Source organism: Mustelus asterias, chromosome 10 (assembly GCF_964213995.1).
Source record: "Mustelus asterias chromosome 10, sMusAst1.hap1.1, whole genome shotgun sequence".
In the NCBI taxonomy this organism is placed as follows: domain Eukaryota; kingdom Metazoa; phylum Chordata; class Chondrichthyes; order Carcharhiniformes; family Triakidae; genus Mustelus; species Mustelus asterias.
The window spans coordinates 38,371,295-38,392,058 of record NC_135810.1 but is presented as its reverse complement, the minus strand read 5'-3'; the positions used below and the strand labels follow the sequence as shown (position 1 = coordinate 38,392,058).

The following is a 20,764-nucleotide window of genomic DNA, read 5'->3' as shown; positions in this document are numbered from 1 at the left end:
GGCAGCATCTGTGAAGAGGGAAACAGAGTTAACATTTCAGGTCTGTGATTTTTCACCAGAGCTTTTGATGAATGCTCACCAATCTGACATGTTAACAGGTTCTCTGCACAGATGCTGCCGAACATGCTGAATATTTCCAGCATTTTCTACTTTACTTGTTTCCTATCCCTGGTTAGTATCCAGCAACTATGAGGTTGAGTTATGCACCTGGTTCCTTTTTGCTTTCAGCTCATTGGTTTCTAACAGGAAAATATGACACTGAACACCTCCTCTGGTGGGGGGGGCTATAGTCATAGATGAATAACAAGTAAGTTTCTTGTAAAGTATTTTCAGATGCAATAATATATTTTTGTTAAAAAGCTCCGGCCTGGTAAAGATTAAATCAGCTGCTTTGAGGTCTTTAAGTCAATTGTCAATCTATATTTATGTTTGTGGGGAAAAGTAGCAACTCACGACCTTTCTATAATCTCGTAATTTTTAAAGAGTTTCATGATTGGTGAAGTGGGTGGAGCTGGCATCTCTGTGGATATAACTTCCCCTAATTTTGTTTGTTAAAGTGATTTATAAAGCTGGTAGATTGAAGCCTTACAACATTTGATTTTGCCTTTACAAGGTTTGATTATTCGGGATGTGGTGCTTCTGGAGGAGTATTCAGTGAGAGTTCGATAGGACAATGGAAGAAGGATGTTTTGGCTGTGCTTGATGAACTCGCAGAAGGACCACAAGTAAGATTTTATGACCTAAATAAATTATTATAAATATCTTTCCAGTAATTTTAGAGACTTTCAGGGAGGATTTCCATTGGCTGTAACTATAAAAGGTAAATGTTCATATTGCCAAATGCAGGTGAATTGCAGATTCAGGAAAAATAATGGCCTACTTTACTTGTACTTTTGAGATGATAACTAGAAAAACTGTGAAAACTTGTATTGTAGGGAAAATTGTCTGCTTAACAAATTCTTGTCTCGCACGCTCACTCCTGTTCACAGATGTAGCTTTCATGTACTATATCCTCAAATATGTTCTTGTTCTCAGCACATGGTGAACTAGACCATTTGCAACTTGATGTTCTATTAAATTTCAAGCTGAGTTCCTGATCGCATATCCTCTCCATCTCAAAGACCACCAATTTCTATCTAGCACCATCTGCTACTAAAACTCTCATTTGTGCTTCTGGCTTCTTTGGATTCTACTATTCCAATGCCTTTCTGGCTTGCCTCCCATCCTGTCAGCTGATCCAATACTCTACTCCATGTACAAAAGAAAAACTTGCATTGATATGGTCCTTCTTATGAACACTGAATGCCCCAAAGCACTTCACAGCCAATAAAGTACTTTTGAACTGTAGTCACTATTGGATACGTAGGAAACATTGTAGTGATTTTGTGCACACCCAAACCTCCAGAAACAAATATAATATCGGCCAGATTATCTGCATTTGTAATGTTGATAGAAGAATAAATATTGGCCAGGACCCCAGGGATAACTCGGGAGAAGAGCTTTGATGTATGCTTTCAGGCCTGAAATGTTAACTTTTTTTCCCCCACAGATGCTGCCAAACCTCCTGAGTATTTCCAGCATATTCGTTTTTAACCAGGGATAACTTCCCCTGCACTTCAACATCTTGGAATCTATTGTGTCCGTCTGAAATATTTGATTTGATTTATTATTGTCACATGTCTTAGTATGCGGTGAAAAGTATTGTTTCTTGCATGCTATACAGACGAAGCATACCTTCCATAGAGAAGGAAAGGAGAGGATGCAGAATGTAGTGCTACAGCCATAGCTACGTTGTTGAGAAAGATCAACTTAATACGAAGTAGCTCCATTCAAAAGTCTGACGGCAGCAGGAAAGAAGCTGGCATGTGAGCTCAGAATTTTGTATCTTTTTCCTGACGGAAGAAGGTGGAAGAGAATATGTTTGGGGTGTATGTGCTCCTTGATTATGTTGGCTGCTTTTCCGAGGCTGCAGAAGGTGTAGACAAAGTCAACGAATGGGAGGCTGGTTTGCATGTCACGACCCTTTATAGTTTATTGCGATCTTGGACAGAGCAGGAGCCATACCAAGCTGTGATACAACCTGAAAGAATGCTTTTTATGGTGCATCTGTAAAAGTTGGTGAGAGTCGTGGACATGCCAAATTTCCTTAGCTTCCTGAGAAAGTAGAGGCATTGGTGGGCTTTCTTAACTATTGCATCGACATGGAGGGACCAGGACAGGTTGTGATCTGGACACCTAGAAACTTGAAGCTCTCAACCATTTCCACTTTGTCCCCATTGATGCAGACAGGGGCATGTCCTCCATTATGTTTCCTGAAGTCGATGACTATCTCCTTCATTTTGTTGACATTGAGAGAGAGATTATTGTCGTCACACCAGTTCACCAGATTCTCGATCTCTTTTCTGTACTCTGTCTCATCATTGTTTGAGATCCGACGCATTATGGTGGTGTCACCAGCAAAGTTGAAAGTTGAGTTGGTGGTGGTGATAGACAGGTTGGGTCACAATATAACCTTTGAAGGAGGCTGAAATAGATTATCTGCTTGCACTTCTGGTTGAAAATGTTCACAGTGCTTTAGCCTTGTCTTTGGACTGACCCACTGTGTTCTGATGGGGATATTTCTGGAGTATTTTCCAGTTATTTGTTTAATTATCCACCACATTTCACAATTGAGTGTGCCAAGACTGCAGAGTTTTGATCTGATCTGATCTGTTGGTTGTGGGATCGCTTAGCTCTGTCTTATAGCATAGTTTCTGCTGTTTAGCTTGAATGTAGTCTTGTGTTGTAGTTTTACCCGATTGGTACTTTATTTTTAGCTATGCTTGGTGCTGCTGCTCAGCATTCTGTATCACACTTACTGAACTGGTTGTTTCCCTGGCTTGATGATAATTGTAAAATGAAGGATATAGCAAACATTTGAGGTTACAGACTGTGGTTAAACACAATTCTGCTGCTCCTGACAATGCTTCATTAATGCCCAGTTTTGAGCTGCTGTGCCACACAACACAATGGAGGTATCATCAAGGAGAAGGAACTTTGTAGCGATAGGACTGGGTAGTGGTCACGTGTTGTCATTGATAGATGCATCTGCAACTGATAAATTGATGAGGCTGAGTTCATGTAGTTTTTCACTTTTGTTGGTTCTCTCACCACTGGCACAGACTCAGTCTCGTAGATGTTCCTAGCACTCAGCCAGCCTGTTCGGTCATGGTACTGAACCACTCCTGGAAATGGGCCATTCACCACCCAAAGAATATTGTATGCCATTGCTATCTTCAATGCTTCTTCCAACTTGTGTTCAAAGTGGACTGATTCTTGGGTTGAGGGAAGGCTGTTGGTGGTGATCAGAAGGAACTTTCCTTGTCTATGTTTTACCTCATGCCATGAGTCTTCAAGTGGTCTGGGATCAATGCTGAGGAGCCCCAGGGTCAATCATTTCTGACTGTATATCACTGTGCTGCCAGTGAGACAGGGCATACCCAGGGATGGTGATGATGACAGGGCATACCCAGGGATGGTGATGATGACAGGGCATACCCAGGGATGGTGATGATGACAGGGCATACCCAGGGATGGTGATGATGGTGCCTGGGACATTGGCAGTTGTTTAACGAGTCTGTGGGACAGCTCTCCCATTTTGGCACATGTCCCCAGATTCTAATGAGAAAGACTCTGCAGGGTTGAATAAGCAAGGTGTGCCTCCTACCCAGGTCGATGCCAGGTGATCCTTTTTTGTAGCAGTTGATGGTCTGCTCAGCCATTTCAGAGACTGGGGATCTTGAGGCACATGCAGTTCAGACTAGGTCAAGAGAAATTTCTTTCTCTGAAAGATTTAAGTGATGAGCCAATAGTTACATGTATATCATCGTGATGAACTTTGCTTATTAATTATAAATTCCCCTTGGTGTGATTTGACTCCATGGCCTGAATTTCACACGGTGGCTGAAGGTGATCTGAGGGACCCAAAGCAGCTATGTTGAGTGTTTCCATCTATGAACTTTCTTACCGCCCCCACCCCCCGGCCCCCCAGGATGAGGTGGCAGGCCAGGTCAGCGGGCACACAATGGTGACCTGGATACAGTGCCGAAGAAGGTTCCATGATCTACACTCCGCAAGGATGAGTACCAAATTGGCATGGTCCAATGTTGAAGTCTGGAAGGATGGCTGTCCTTAATGATCATTCAGCTCTAGCGGTTCTTCAGTGTCTTTGATTCAGTCGCCTTTCAATTTCTTCATCTTCCGCTGACATACCTTTGCTTCCTACACCTCCTTAGCATAAAGCCATGTTGAATGCTAGATTTGCAGAGTAACAGAAAGCACATAGATTGTGCATGTTATGGCTGGGGGATGAGATCACAAGCTTGGGATCCATCTAAGAGTCAGGTGTGCAAAGATGACGGGAACTTCAATGTGGTACACGGGTGCAGGTTGGAGGGGCAGTGCGAGATCATGATATGATGTGGAGGGTGGAGTAATGAATGGTCTTCATACTTATAGAAGAGTAGCCATAATGCCACTGAACGCTCAGCAACTGGTGATGGGGTGGCCAACCTGCTCATCCTGAGTACATTTGAGATGGACACCCTTGAGCTCGAGTGAGGCGTGGAGGAAGGTCCTTGGGTTGTGGCAAGGCAGGCATCTTGGAAGAAGATAAAACTCAAGTTGTCAGAAGGGGGACCGGCAGCGAGTGCAAACAAAGTGAGGTCGTCTCTAATCATCTTAATGGTGGTACATGATGAAAGAATAATCAGCAGCTTGTCTTTTACCTTCAGTAAGCTTATTTTATATACAGCTCAATAGAGATACAAACTCCTTATGGTTCACCCCCAACCTAACGGTTCCAGCTATGTCCATTTTATACTCTTTTGGAAGTTGAGCCAGTAATCATCACCTGTCTTTTATAAAGGCAATTAACTTCATAATGTAATTGCCAAAGGGGTGGCACAGCGATTAGCACTGCTGCCTTGCAGCATCAGGTTCAATTCCAGCCTTGGGTGACTGTGGAGTTTGCACATTCTCCCCGTGTCTGCATGGGTTTCATCCGTGTGCTTTGGTTTCCTCCCACAGTCTAAAGCTTAGGTGCAGCATAGGTAGATTGGCCATACTAAATTATCCCTTAGTGTCCCAAGATGTGTAGGTTAGATGGATTAGCCATGGTAAATACGTGAGGTTACGGGGTTAGGATGGGGCAAAGGGCCTGTGTAAGATGCTCTTGTTAAAGAGTTGGTGCAGACGTGATGGACTGAATGGCACTGCATGTAGGATTCTATGACTTTGCTTCATGTTTAAACCTATGGATTTAAAGTCCCTATGTATGTAAAGCCCCTATGTATTTCAGGTATGTGCCATGCGGAGCGTACCTTTCCGGTGTATATCCACCTGTGACATGAGGCTAGCTGTTCCCTTTCTGGAATTTCAGTATATACTCCAAATTTTCACCTTATTTTCTGATTTATTGGCAGTTACGAAAATGATATTCTTAGTTTGTTCTGTAATTCTCTTTTTGGTCAAGCTACAGGAGTAAAACCCGCGAAGGATGTAATAAAATTGAATGTGCGAATGTTACTGTATACTTGGGTGGTAGAGGAATTTTGTTAAGATTGTAATGCTGTTGATGGTGGATTTATTGAGAAGTTATTTTGAGATGGGATTTTCCCTAAAGCACTTGTGGCAAATCATTCAATTTTTCTGCAACACTAGAGTGGAATCTGGGGGCAGGGCTACAGCTGTCATCCACCTGATCTGATCTCTCATTTCTGCCGCATTATTTGCCTCTGTGACCTCCTTGGGGGTAACAGGACTTCCCACCTTCTCCTCCACCTCCTCCATCAGGACTTGCAGTGCCACATTCAAGAACCTTTGAGCCTCTCCCTCGGTCTTTGAACCATCTTGAAATATATCATTGCCTCACAGCTCATGCACTTCACATCTTCAATGGAATTGCGCAATGTAACTCCATGAAAATTGTTCCCCGTCAGCAGTTGACCTGCAAATTGCAAGCTAAAACCAGACTTTTTAAATAACATGTCTTATTATTATGGCATTCCCTTAAGTGGCTCTTTCAATTCTTTCGCAAAATACTCTCTGCTAATTGGACAGTAGGGAGGAAAATGTTGACATATCCCACTCGTTCTAAATAGTAAAAGTATTTTTCTTTTTTTTAAGGTTATTGTGGGTTCCAGTATGGGTGGATGGTTGATGCTCCTAGCTGCATTAGCACGTCCAGAAAAGATTGCTGCACTTGTTGGCATAGCTACAGGGGCTGATTATTTAGTAAATGCTTTCAAACAACTTCCTTTGGAGGTAAGGGCATTGCATTCTTGTTCTATTTTTAATTCATGTGATCACTTAAAATCCATGAACTAATATGTTTGAAGCTTAATGATTTATTTTGTCCTTTCTCTACTTACCACACCACCCTACCTCACCCAACTGAACTGTTAATATTTCAAAATGAAGAAGTTTGAATAACCCATAACCATCTACGATAACAATCATTCATTCAGAATATGAACTGCTGCTGGAGCTAACTGTTAATGTCAATCCTACGGTGAGAAACCTGGTCAAATTTTCAAGCTTCTGTAATTCCATTTTCTATGTTTTGTGTTTCATTTTAAGAAACAAATTATTTAATCTTATTTTCAGAATTGATTCACCTGTACACTTTTTTTAAAAGAAGTCTTTGAAAACTTGGCTGGAATTCTCCAGTCCCATTGTCGTGTTTGGAGATTTTACTGAGCACCAAATTCTCCACTCTCACTGGCACCAGTGGTGGGGTGCCCGACATTGGAGAATCCAGCCCTTAGATTTTAAATCCATTAAGTAGTTAAAAATTAAATTAACATGGGAAACTGAATTATAGAAATTGTTGAATGTGAAATTTTTGAACATAAAGCTGCCCTTGGCTTGCATCAAACACAATGACAAGTTCCTAACGGGCGTGCCTGTGTGGGTTTCCTCCTCGTGCTCCAGTTACCTTCTACAGTCCAAAGGCATGTGGGTTAGGTTGATTGGCCATGATAAATTAACCCTAGTGTCAGAGGGATTAGCAGGGTAAATATGAGGGGTAAAGGGAATAGGGCCTGGGTGGGATTGTGGTCGGTGCGGACTCGATGGCACTGTAGGTTCTATGATTATTCTGTGTGTATTCATCAGCTTGTTCAATGTATGCTCTTTCAGATAGAGTCTCAACACAGTGTGCAAATGAAATAAACAGATCAAAAATATTAAAAGATCCCATTGCAATGAATTTCAAATTCCTTTCCACTGGGCAGATCAATAACTTCTCCCAGAAAATCAAGAATTGTGGTTGGTACTCATGGTTAATAAAATATTAGCCAGAATTCTCTGATCTCACGCCCCGTTATCACTGCCAGTGAGAATGGCGAATTTGACTCTCAGTCAAATCTCCGTTCATAGCAGCGGGGCCAGAGAATCCCAGCCATGGAATTCTGGCCATTGTTTATTTCCTTTGAAAAATCCAATGAGAGGCAGAAAAGCATGTTCATTAATCGTAGAATCATAGAATCCTTACAGTGCAGAAGGAGGCCATTTGGCTCATTGTGTCTGCACCAACAACAATTCCACCCAGGCCCTATACCCGTAAACCCACGTATTTACCCTGCTAATCCCCCTGATACTAAGGGATAATTTAGCATGGCCAATCCACCTAATCTGCACATTTTGGAATTTGGGAGGAAATGGGAGCACCCGTGGAAACCCACACAGACACGGAGAGAATGTGCAAACTCCACACAGTCACTCAAGGCTGGAATTGAATCCGGGTCCCTGGTGCTGTGAGGCAACAGTGCGAGCCGCTGTGCCGCACATATAATATAAATTAAGATTTATATTTTGAAAATTTTATTGTAAATTAACAGGAGATCAAGACAATATTCAGTTACATTGTGCGAGCACACTAGTGAGATTCAACATATAATTGCATTACAAAACAGAACAAGGATCAATATTTGAACTAAAAACAGGAGGTGCTAGAAATACACAGGCGAGGCAGCATCTGTGGAGAGATGTTAAATGTTTCAGGCCAATGACCTTGCATCACTTCAGAAGGGAATGTGGACTCTGAAAAGATGTGCTTAAAATTAACCCATTAAATATGAGAGTAACCCTGGGCTGTACAGTATTATTGAGGAAAAAATTGCAAAGAATCAATATTTCTTGTGTAAGTAAGTTATCCACTCCAAATTATGACCAAAAACCTTCTGTATCCATCCAGTATGGATTCCCAGATTGCTAATGTAGGTAATCAAACTAGAATATGATGGATCCAATTTCTCATGCTCTCTCATTCAGAAACTGAAGCAGAGAAGATACCAGAAATGAGAAGACTAATATGGTTTAAAAGAAGTTTATTGAGGGAGATCAATAATGCACAATAAAGCTGCAAAAAGATGTGCTTAAAGCAATCCATTAAATATGAGGGTGACCCTGGGGTATGAAGTATCATGGAAAAATGACTGCAATTAGAATGAATCAGTGATTGTATCTAGTTAACATGTGTTCAACATGGGACAGTAAGAGGTATGAAATGTCTCTACTAATTCATGTGTGCTCACCCAGAAAACGAGCAAAAGCTGACAGACAAAAAATGCATTAGATATTTTGCTTTGTAATTCCAGTCCAATGTAAAGGGCTAGTTCATTAAATGTAGAACAGTTTTACAGACCTCTGTTGTTTGATTATATATGAATGATCTGGCGAAATGTGTGGGTGGTCAGATTCGTAAGTTTGTGGATGACACGAAGATTGGTGGAGCTGCTGATAGTGCCGGAGATTGTCAGAGGATACAACAGGATATAGATAGATTGGAGACTTGGGCACAGAAATGGCAGATGGAATTTAATTCGGACAAATGCGAGGTGATGCATTTTGGAGGATCAAATTATACTGTAAATGGCAGAACCCTTAGGAACATTAACACATAAAGGGATCTGGACATGTAGGTCCACAGTTCCCTAAAAGTGGCAACATAGGTGGCAAAGGTAATTATAAGGCATATGGCATGCTTGCCTTCATCAGCCTGGAAATTGAGTACAAGAGTCAACAAATCATGTTGCATAGAACATAGAACATAGAACATTACAGCGCAGAACAGGCCCTTCGGCCCACGATGTTGCACCGACCAGTTTAAAAAAAAAACTGTGACCCTCCAACCTAAACCAATTTCTTTTCGTCCATGAACCTATCTACGGATCTCTTAAACGCCCCCAAACTAGGCGCATTTACTACTGATGCTGGCAGGGCATTCCAATCCCTCACCACCCTCTGGGTAAAGAACCTACCCCTGACATCGGTTCTATAACTACCCCCCCTCAATTTAAAGCCATGCCCCCTCGTGCTGGATTTCTCCATCAGAGGAAAAAGGCTATCACTATCCACCCTATCTAAACCTCTAATCATCTTATATGTTTCAATAAGATCCCCTCTTAGCCGCCGCCTTTCCAGCGAAAAACAATCCCAAATCCCTCAGCCTCTCCTCATAGGATCTCCCCTCCATACCAGGCAACATCCTGGTAAACCTCCTCTGCACCCTCTCCAAAGCCTCCACATCCTTCCTGTAATGTGGGGACCAGAACTGCACACAGTACTCCAAGTGCGGCCGCACCAGAGTTGTGTACAGTTGCAACATAACGCTACGACTCCTAAATTCAATCCCCCTACCAATAAACGCCAAGACACCATATGCCTTCTTAACAACCTTATCTACTTGATTCCCAACTTTCAGGGATCTATGCACACATACACCTAGATCCCTCTGCTCCTCCACACTATTCAAAGTCCTCCCGTTAGCCCTATACTCAACACATCTGTTATTCCTACCAAAGTGAATTACCTCACACTTCTCCGCATTAAACTCCATCCGCCACCTCTCGGCCCAACTTTGCAACCTGTCTAAGTCTTCCTGCAAACTACGACACCCTTCCTCACTGTCTACCACACCACCGACTTTGGTGTCATCAGCAAATTTGCTAATCCACCCAACTATACCCTCATCCAGATCATTAATAAATATTACAAACAGCAGTGGCCCCAAAACAGATCCCTGAGGTACACCACTTGTAACCGCACTCCATGATGAATATTTACTATCAACCACCACCCTCTGTTTCCTATCCGCTAGCCAATTCCTGATCCAATTTCCTAGATCACCCCCAATCCCATACATCTGCATTTTCTGCAGAAGCCTACCATGGTGAACCTTATCAAACGCCTTACTAAAATCCATATATACCACGTCCACTGCCTTGCCCCCATCCACCTCCTTGGTCACTTTCTCAAAAAACTCAATAAGGTTAGTAAGGCACGACCTACCTGCCACAAAACCATGCTGACTATCACCTATCAATTCATTACTCTCCAAATAACTATAAATCCTATCCCTTATAATTTTTTCCAACATCTTGCCGACAACAGAAGTGAGACTCACCGGTCTATAATTCCCGGGGAAGTCTCTGTTCCCCTTCTTAAACAATGGGACAACATTCGCTAACCTCCAATCTTCTGGTACTATACCAGAGGCCAACGACGACCTGAAGATCAGAGCCAGAGGCTCTGCAATCACTTCTCTTGCCTCCCAGAGAATCCTTGGATAAATCCCATCCGGACCAGGGGATTTATCTATTTTCAGACCCTCCAGAATATCCTGCACATCCTCCTTATCAACTGTAATACTGTCTATTCTACTCCCTTGCAACCCAGTGTCCTCCTCAGCTATATTCATGTCCCCTTGCGTGAACACCGAAGAGAAATATTGGTTCAATGCTTCACCAATCTCCTCCGGTTCCACACATAACTTCCCTCTGCCATCTATAACTGGCCCTAAACTTGCCCTAACCAACCTTCTGTTCTTGACATACCTATAGAACGCCTTAGGATTCTCTTTAACCCTATCCGCCAAAGTCTTCTCATGTCCCCTTTTAGCCCTTCTAAGCTCGCTCTTCAACTCCCTCTTAGCCAATCTAAAGCTTTCTAGTGCACTACCCGAGTGCTCACGTCTCATCCGAACATAAGCCTCCTTTTTCTTTTTAACCAACAAAGAAACTTTTTTGGTGCACCACGGTTCCCTAGCCCTACCAATTCCTCCTTGCCTGACAGGGACATACCTATCACAGACTCGCAGTAGCTGCTCCTTGAAAAAACTCCACATGTCGGACGTTCCCAGTCCCTGTAATCTCCTAGTCCAACCTATGTTTCCTAATTCTCTCCTAATAGCCTCATAATTACCCTTCCCCCAGCTAAAACCATTGGCCCGAGGTTCATGCCTATCCCTTTCCATCACTAAGGTGAACGTAACCGAATTGTGGTCACTATCACCAAAATGCACACCAACTTCCAAGTCTAGCACCTGGTCTGGCTCATTTCCCAGCACCAGATCCAATATAGCCTCACCTCTAGTTGGCCTGTCTACATACTGAGTCAAAAAACCTTCCTGCACGCTTTGAACAAAAACTGACCCCTCTAACGAGCTAGAGCTATAACAATTCCAGTCAATATTAGTCAAGTTAAAATCCCCCATAACAATTGCCCTATTACTTTCACTCCTAAGCAGGATTGACTCCGCAATCCTTTCCTCAACCTCTCTAGAACTTTTAGGAGGTCTATAAAAGACTCCCAACAGGGTGACCTCTCCTCTCCTATTTCTAATCTCCGCCCATACTACCTCAACAGATAAGTCCTCATCAAACCTCCTCTCTGACACTGTGATACAATCTCTGACCAATAATGCTACCCCTCCCCCTCTTCTACCTCCTTCCCTACTTCGACTAAAACATTTGAACCCCGGGACCTGCAGCATCCATTCCTGCCCCTGCTCTATCCATGTCTCTGAAATAGCCACAACATCGAAGTCCCAGGTACTGATCCACGCTGCAAGTTCACCCACTTTATTGCGAATACTCCTGGCATTGAAGTATACACATTTCAAACCCTGCTCCACCCCACCTCTGCAATGCCGTGCATTGCAGTCCCCATCCATGCATCCCTCACTTTCAGCCCCACTACTCAGGATCCCTCCCCCCCCCCCGAATCAGTTTAAACCTCCCTGCATGGCCTTAGCAAATTTACCCCCCAGGATATTGGTCCCCTTCTGATTAAGGTGTAGACCATCCTTCTCATAGAGGTCACACCTTCCCCAGTACGAGCCCCAATTGCTTAAGTACCTGAACCCCTCCCTCCTGCACCATCCCCTCAGCCATGAATTCAAACCTTCCCTCTCCCTATTCCTCTCTAAACTATCCCGTGGTACAGGCAAGAGTCCAGAGATAACCACTCTGTCAGTCTTGGCCTTTAGTTTCCACCCCAACTCCATAAATCCCTGCCTAATATCCCCTTCCCCTATCCTCCCTATGTCGTGTGTCCCCACATGTTGCAGCTAAATAAAACCTTGGTTAGGCCGCATTTGGAATATTTTGTGCAGTTCTGATCACCACACTACCAGAAGGATGTGGAAGCTTTGGAGAGAGTGCAAAGAAGGTTCACCAGGATGTTGCCTGGTCTCGAGGGTGTTGGCTATGAGGAGAGGTTGAATAAACTAGGATTGTTTTCACTGGAAAGATGGAGGCTGAGGAGAGACCTGATAGAGGGCTACAAAATTGAGAGGCATAGATAGGGTGGATAGCCAGAGGCTTTTTCCAAGAGTGAAAGTGTCAATTACAAGGGGCCACAGGTTCAAGGTGAGAGGGGGAAAATTTAAGGGAAAAGTGCGGGGGAAGTTTTTCACAAAGAGGGTCGTGGGTGCCTGGAATGCGCTGGCAGAGGATGTGGTGCAGGCACATTAGCAACATTAAGAGGTATCTGGATGGGTATATGAATAGGGAGGGAATAGAGGGATACGGACCGAGTAAGAGCAGAAGGTTTTTTAAATTTAATTAGGGCATCATGATCAGCACAGGCTTGGAGGGCCCTAATGCCTGTTGCTGTGCTGTACTTTTCTTTGTTTTTTGTTGTTTTGTCTTGGCTAGTTAATTCTAATTAGCTAATAATGAAGATTTCCTGTCCTGTAAATGTTTAAGTATTCCAGGTACAGGTAGTTGCAAGGGAAGGTAGTGGCACAGTGGTATTGTCACTTGACTAGTAATCCAGAGACCCTCTGGAGCCCTGGGTTCAAATTTAAAAAATAAAACGAAATAGCTGGAATTTAAAAAAGTACAATGATGACCAATGTCAATTGTCGTAAAAACCTCGCCTGGTCTTTCCTACATGTGTCTCCAGACCCACAGCAACATGGTTGAAAATGGCCTAGCAAGCCACTCAGTTGTATCAGTGATTGAATGAAAACAAATGGAACAAAAAGTAATGAGACCAGATAGACTTACCCATCATCGACCTAGGCAGTGGAAATAACTGTCGACCATGCAAAGTCCTCCTGGGGCTTGTGCCAAGATTGGGAGAGCTGGCAACCGCCTGATGTCATCCTCACAGAATGATACTTTAAAAATAATGTCCCACCACCCACTGGTGGGACAGACAGTGGCACAGTGGTATACAGTCGGGAGGAAGTTGCCCTGGGAGTCCTCAACATCGACTCTGGATCCCATGAAGTCTTGAGTCAAACTCAGCTGATGAATCAATACTCCTCCATGTTAAACACCAGTTGGAGGAAGCACTGAGGGTGGCGAGAGTGCAGAAGGTATTCTGGAAAGGAGACTTCGATGTCCATCACCAAGAGAGGCTTGGTAGTACCAGCACATGAACTGGCCAGGTCCTAAAGGAACATAGCTGCTAGATTGGGACTGCAACAGGTGGTGAGGGAACCAACAAGAGGGAAAAGCATACTTGACCTCGCCCTCACCAACCTGCCTGCTGCAGGTGCATCGGTCCATGACACGGAGTCACCACCTGACAGTCCTTGTGGAGACTAAGTCCCATCCTTGTATTGAGGATGCACTCCATCATTTTGTGTGGAACTACCACCATGCTAAATGGGATAGACTTGGAACAGATCTAACAGCTCAAAACTAGGCATCCATGAGCCACTGTGGGCCATCAGCATCAACAGAATTGTACTTAACCATAATCTGTAACCTCATGGCCCAGCACATTCCCCACTCTACCATTACCACCAAGCCAGGGGATCAGCCCTCATTCAGTGTAGAGTGCAGGAGGGCATGCCAGCAGCAACACCAGGGTTACCTAAAAGTGAGGTGTCAACCTGGTGAAGCTACAAAACAGGACTACTTGCATACCAAACAGCATAAGCAGCAAGTAATAGGCAATCATACAACCAACAGATAAGACATAAGCTCTGCAGTGCTGCCACATCCAGTGGACAATTAAACAACTCCCTGATGGAGGAGGTTCCACAAATATCCCCATCCTCAATGATGGAGGAGCCCAGCACATCAGTGCAAAAGATAAGGCTGAAGCACTTGCAACATCCATCACGGTCTCTTCCAGAAGTCCCCCTCATAGATGTCGGTCCTTCTATCAGGCCTACTTTGGTGGGGGATTGAATGTTAGGGGTGATGTTTGGATCGTCTCTTGTTGGAGATGGTAATTGCTTGGCATTTGTGTGGCGCAAATGTTACTTGTCAGCCCAAGCCTGGATATTGTCCACGTCTTGCTGCATTTGGACATGGACTGCTTCAATTTCTGAGGAGTCACAAATGATATAGAACATTGTGCAGTCATAGAAACCCTACAGTGCAGAAGGAGGCCATTCGACCCATCGAGTCTGCACCGACCACAATCCCACCCAGGCCCTACCCCCACATATTTACCCGCTAATCCCTCTAACCTACGCATCTCAGGACTCTAAGGGGAAATTTTTAACCTGGCCAATCGACCTAATCCGCACATCTTTGGACTGTGGGAGGAAACCGGAGCACCCGGAGGAAACCCACGCAGACACGAGGAGAATGTGCAAACTCCACACAGACAGTGACCTGAGCCGGGAATCGAACCCAGGTCCCTGGAGCTGTGAAGCAGCAGTGCTAACCACTGTGCTACCATGCCGTCATCAGTGAACATCCACACTTTTGACCTTATGATGGAAGGAAGGTCATTGATGAAGCAGCTGAAGATGGTTGGTCCTAAGACACTATACTGAGGAACTTCTGCAGTGATGCCATAGATTTGAAAACAAGCATCTTCCTCTTTGAGCCAGATATGACTTTAACCAGCAGAGAGTTTTCCCCATGATCCCTATTGCCTCCAGTTTTGCTAGGGCTCCTTGATGTCATACTCGGTCAAATACTGCCTTGATGTCAGGGTAGTCACTCACCCCACTTATAGCATTCAGCTCTTTTGTCCATGTTTGAACCAAGATTGTAATGAGGTCAAGGGCTGTGACCCTGGCAGAACCCAAACTAAGCGTTCATGAGCAGCTGAATTCCCTACTATCGATATTCTGGGGGTTACCATTGACCAGAAACTGAACTGGACTAGTCATATAAATACTGTGGCTACCAGAACAGGTCAAAGGCTAGGAATCCTGTGGCGACTAACTCTTCCACTTACCTGGATGAGCATAGCTGCAACAACACACAAGAAAGCTCGATGTCATTCAGGACAAAGTAGCGTGCTTGATTGCTACCCCTTCTACAAATGTTCAATTCCTCCACCACTGACAAACAATGGCAGCCGTGTATACGATCTAAAAGATGCACTGAAGGAACTGACCAAGGTTCCTTAGGCAGCACCTTCCAAACCCACGACCCCTACTATCTAGAAAAACAAGCAGTAGATACCTGGCAACACCATCACCCAGAGGTTCCAGGTCATTGAGCATCTTGACTTGGAAATATATCACCGTTCCTTCATTGTTGCTGGGTCAAAATCCTGGAACTCCCTCTCTAATAACACAGTGGGTGTACCTGCACCACAAGGACTGCAGACATTCAAGTAGGCAGAGGTGCTTAATGAGTATTTTGCCTCAGTTTTCACAGAGGAAAGGGACCTGGGTGGATGTACTGCGGGCTTGCGGTGGACTGAAAAGATTGAGTATGTGGACTTTTAAAAAAGAGGTTGTGCTAGAATCTTTGAATGGCATCAAGATAGATAAGTCGCCGAGTCCGAATGGGATGTACCCCAGGTTACTGTGGGAGGTGAGGGAAGAGATTGCAGAGCCTCTGGCGATGATCTTTGCCTCGTCGATGGAGACGGGAGAGGTGCCGGAGGATTGCGGATGTGGTTCCTATTTTCAAGAAGGGGAATAGGGATAGCCCAGGAAATTACCGACCGGTGAGTCTACCCTCCGTGGTTGGTAAGCTGATGGAGAAGATCCTGAGGGACAGGATTTATGAGCATTTAGAGAGGTTTAGTATGCTCAAGAATACTCAGCACGGCTTTGTCAAAGGCAGATCGTGCCTTATGAGCCTGGTGGAGTTCTTCGAAAATGTGACTAAACACATTGACAAAGGGAAAGCGGTAGATGTGGTTTATATGGAAGGCGTTCGATAAGGTCACCCATGCAAGGCTTCTAGAAAAAGTGAGGGGGCATGGGATCCAAGGTGCTGCTGCCCTGTGGATCCAGAACTGGCTTGCCCAAAGGAGGCAGAGAGTGTGTATAGATGGGTCTTTTTCTAATTGGATGTCGGTCACCAGTGGTGTGCCCCAGGGATCTGTTCTGGGACCCTTGCTGTTTGTCATTTTCATAAATGACCTGGATGAGGAAGTGGAGGGATGGGTTGGTAAGTTTGCCGACGACACAAAGGTTGGTGGGGTTGTGGATAGTCTGGAGGGATGTCAGAAGTTACAGAGGGACATAGATAGGATGCAAGACTGGGCGGAGAAGTGGCAGATGGACTTCAACCCAGATAAATGCGTAGTCCATTTTGGCAGGTCAAATAGGATGAAGGAGTACAATATAAAGGGAATGACTCTTAGTACTGTGGAGGATCAGGAGGACCTTGGGGTCCAGGTCCATAGGACTCTAAAATCGGCCCCACAGATGGAGGAGGTGGTTAAGAAGGCGTATGGTGTGCTGGCCTTTATCAATCGGGGGATTGAATTTAGGAGTCCGGGGATAATGATGCAGCTATATAAGACCCTCGTCAACCCCACTTGGAGTACTGTGCTCAGTTCTGGTTGCCTCATTACAGGAAGGATGTGGAAAAGATTGAAAGGGTGCAGAGGAGATTTACAAGGATGTTGCCTGGATTGAGTGGCATGCCTTATGAGGATAGGCTGAGGGAGCTCGGTCTTTTCTCCTTGGAGAGACGTAGGATGAGAGGAGACCTAGTAGAGGTATATAAGATGTTGAGAGGCATAGATCGGGTGGACTCTCGGAGGCTTTTTCCCAGGGTGGAAATGGCTGCTACGAGAGGACACAGGTTTAAGGTGCTTGGGGGTAGGTACAGGGGAAATGTTGGGGGGAAGTTTTTCACACACAGGGTGGTGGGCGAGTGGAATCGGCTGCCGTCAGTGGTGGTGGAGGCAAACTCAATAGGGTCTTTTAAGAGACTCCTGGATGAGTGCCTGGGATTTAATAGGGTTATGGGTAGGCCTAAAAGGTAGGGATATGTTCGGCACAACTTGTGGGGCCGAAGGGCCTGTTTTGTGCTGTAGTTTTTCTATGTTTCTGGGCAGCTAACCACTACCTTCTCCAGGGTTAATTAGGGATGGACAATAAATGCTGACCCAGCCAGCGATGCCTACATCCCATAAATGAATTTGAAAAATACAGATGGCAAAATAGATTGAGAGAGACTATCGGTAGTTATACGATCCAACATCGACAATTAGCAAAGAATGAGAATCATGACTGATGACAATCTATTGTGATAATCTGTTGTGATATTTTGCAAGAGTTTCTAAATTGCTTGTTTCTTGTAGGTACAGAAAGAAATTGAAACGAAAGGCGAATGGTATATGCCAAACATCCTCAAGGATATGGGATTTCACAAAATCCCTTACAAGTTTATCAAGGATGCTGAAAATCACTGTGTGTTGCATAGTACCATTCCCATAACCTGCCCTGTGAGGCTCATTCATGGTTTGGAGGACACTCATATTCCTTGGCAGATCTCAATGAAAGTGGCAGAAATTGTTCTTGCTAAAGATGTTGACGTTATCCTTCGCAAACATGGTCAGCATCAAATGAGTGAGAAAGATGATATCAAATTAATAATAAACACAATTGACGATGTAATAGACAAACTTACAACACTGGCATAAATGGGTAGAGTTAGAAATTGATGCCAAACATGTATATAATTAGCAGTACTGAACCTAATGGAAGCCATTTATATCACCATTTCCTATGATGTCAATATTCTACGCTAAGTTATTTTGAACTGGTCATGTTTTTGGAGTATGTAACTTAGAGCAAAAGATCTGTCCTCACCAACAGAAAATGATGCCAGCATTTTGGCAAATGCCTAATATGAGGCATGGTGTAATCACATGCAATTTGAGCAGTAAACACTGTAACGTGTAATCCAATATTAAAGATGTACAGACAGATGAGCCTTTTTCCTTGAACAGCAGTGCTAAGACTTGCTGTGCAATGATTTTAATTTTCCATTGTCTGGTCATTTGTGTGGGCTTCAACTGCATGCCTAACGTGTGATTAATAGGATATGTGTCAAAATGCTTAATTTGTTTATCGATAAGGGGCTGTAACTTGCAAGCGCCAGGAATTAAAACCGATTCTAGCTTCTGGATAACTATTGTACAATCCCAAAGCAACGTCCCAGAAACTCTCCCTGATTACCTCCCCCACACCTCCAAGGGACTACGTCCGTGACAGGAACTTCCCAACCCAAAGGAATCTCCTCAAACCCTAGGGACTCCCCTGTCAGGCCTGACTCTCTTCCTCTGCCACCGCCAGGCAGTTGTACCCCCCTGCCCAAATCCTACTGACTTAACTGGCTCGGCTTGTCAAGAAACCCTAAATCTGGCTGGATCTTTAAATTTGCCTGATTTACGGCAGTTCGTGTTGTAAGAAAAGGGAAGTGGCTTCCTTACCTGCAACTCTACAGCCTTTGACACTAGACTACTGCACTGGCTAAATTTAGCCTGGCTTGAAGGTCGGGCAACATATGGTCACCTGGATTTCAAGCGGAGTGGCAATCCAACTCTGTTGCTACTCCATTGGAAATTATGGCTCAATATTAGGTATGCTAGCAGTTACAACCAAAAGACTCCTATTGTCTTAACACTATTGTTTCCCAATTACAATTCAGTATTATATTTCGTTAATCTTGTTTACATATTCTTTGATAAAATGATCTTATACCACTGTTTTCTATGATATCTATGCTGTAAGAATCAAAATTTGCATTGTACAATGTGTATTATACTACAGTATGCAAAGTACATTCATGAAAAATTGAATTGGTAATACTGATATCCTATAAAACTGTTTTAGGATCTCACCTGATAAACACTCGGTATTTCATAAATTCTTTATTGGAAATGTGTCTTCTTTCACATTAGTTTGGGGCCTTATCAGGAATGTTATGTTGACGAACTACAGAATTGATAAGAAATGTTTTAACTGAATGAATTCTTTTTTCCATAATTTATCTTTTTAAGACTCCAGTATACAATTGCAACATTTCACCTCTCTTCGGAGGCTTAGATTCAGTTTTATACTGAGTACTGGTCAAGAAACGAGATAGTCCATTATTTTACTTTGATTAAATAGGAAAATGTGACCATTTTTGTTGTAAACTGTAATGTCAATCCTGAATGAGGAAAATTCTTCCTTCTGTTTTGCACTCCCCCACCGAAACTCTTGTTTCATAAGCAATTTTAAGTACATTGTCAATTTGTTTATTTATTAATAGTTCAGATTTAGCATGTTTATCATTACATCCCCTGGCAGTTGTGACTTTTTACTACTATTTTCAAGTAATTAAACTAGAGAAAACTCTGATCTTGCACTGATGTTGCTTTTGTTTTCTGCTGTGGTCAGTTTGCCTTGTAGCTCATTGAAGTACGCCTTCATCAGAAGTGTGTCCTATTTTAAAATGTTTTAAACCAGGACAAAATTTTGATAAGTTACAGAGGGAAAAAAAATCATCAATTGTAGTTTTAATTGTGGAGAGAACAGCAAGAGAAAAGAAAGCTAAAATTTCGAAAAGAGAATGCAGTACATGTCTCAAAACCAGCTTTCCAAAACTGGCAATGTCCAAAAACTGGATATTTTCTTAAGCTGCTATGTGAGAATTTTTATTATTGGACAAATAAAGTAATTTATCAGCTTAATGGGCCAGGTGCAGCATTAGCGAGATGACACGCCAATGTTGCTGGTCTTGTTTTCTTTGGTCCGAGCAACTGTTTACCATTTATATAGATGATCTGGAGGAGGGGACGGAGTGTAGGGTAACGAAGTTTGCAGACGACACAAAGATAAGTGGAAAAGTGAATCGTGTGGAGGACGGAGAAGATCTGCAGAGAGATTTGGACAGGCTGAGTGAGTGGGCGAGGATATGGCAAATGGAGTATAACGTTGAGAAATGCGAGGTTATACACTTTGGAGGAAATAATAACAAATGGGATTACTATCTCAATGGAAACAAATTAAAACATGCTACCATGCAAAGGGACCTGGGGGTCCTTGTGTATGAGACGCAAAAGCCCAGTCTGCAGGTACAACAGGTGATCAAGAAGGCAAATGGGATGTTGGCCTATATTGCGAGGGGGATAGAATATAAAAGCAGGGATGTCTTGATGCACCTGTACAGGGCATTGGTGAGGCCGCAGCTGGAATACTGTGTGCAGTATTGGTCCCCTTATATGAGGAAGGATATATTGGCATTGGAGGGAGTGCAGAGAAGGTTCACCAGGTTGATACCGG

General features: G+C 43.6%; 1 protein-coding gene across 1 annotated transcript in view; it reads left to right on the top strand.

Moving 5' to 3' along the window:
- The window catches only part of LOC144499561 (palmitoyl-protein thioesterase ABHD10, mitochondrial-like), a 38,831-nt gene extending 18,981 nt beyond the window's left edge, over positions 1-19,850 (top strand). The window contains exons 3-5 of the mRNA XM_078221666.1: positions 614-725; positions 6,166-6,303; positions 17,794-19,850. Coding sequence (XP_078077792.1) covers positions 614-725; positions 6,166-6,303; positions 17,794-18,135 — 592 coding nt within the window. The 3' untranslated portion in view covers positions 18,136-19,850. The remainder of the gene's footprint in view (positions 1-613; positions 726-6,165; positions 6,304-17,793) is intronic.
- The last annotated feature ends 914 nt before the right edge of the window (positions 19,851-20,764 follow it).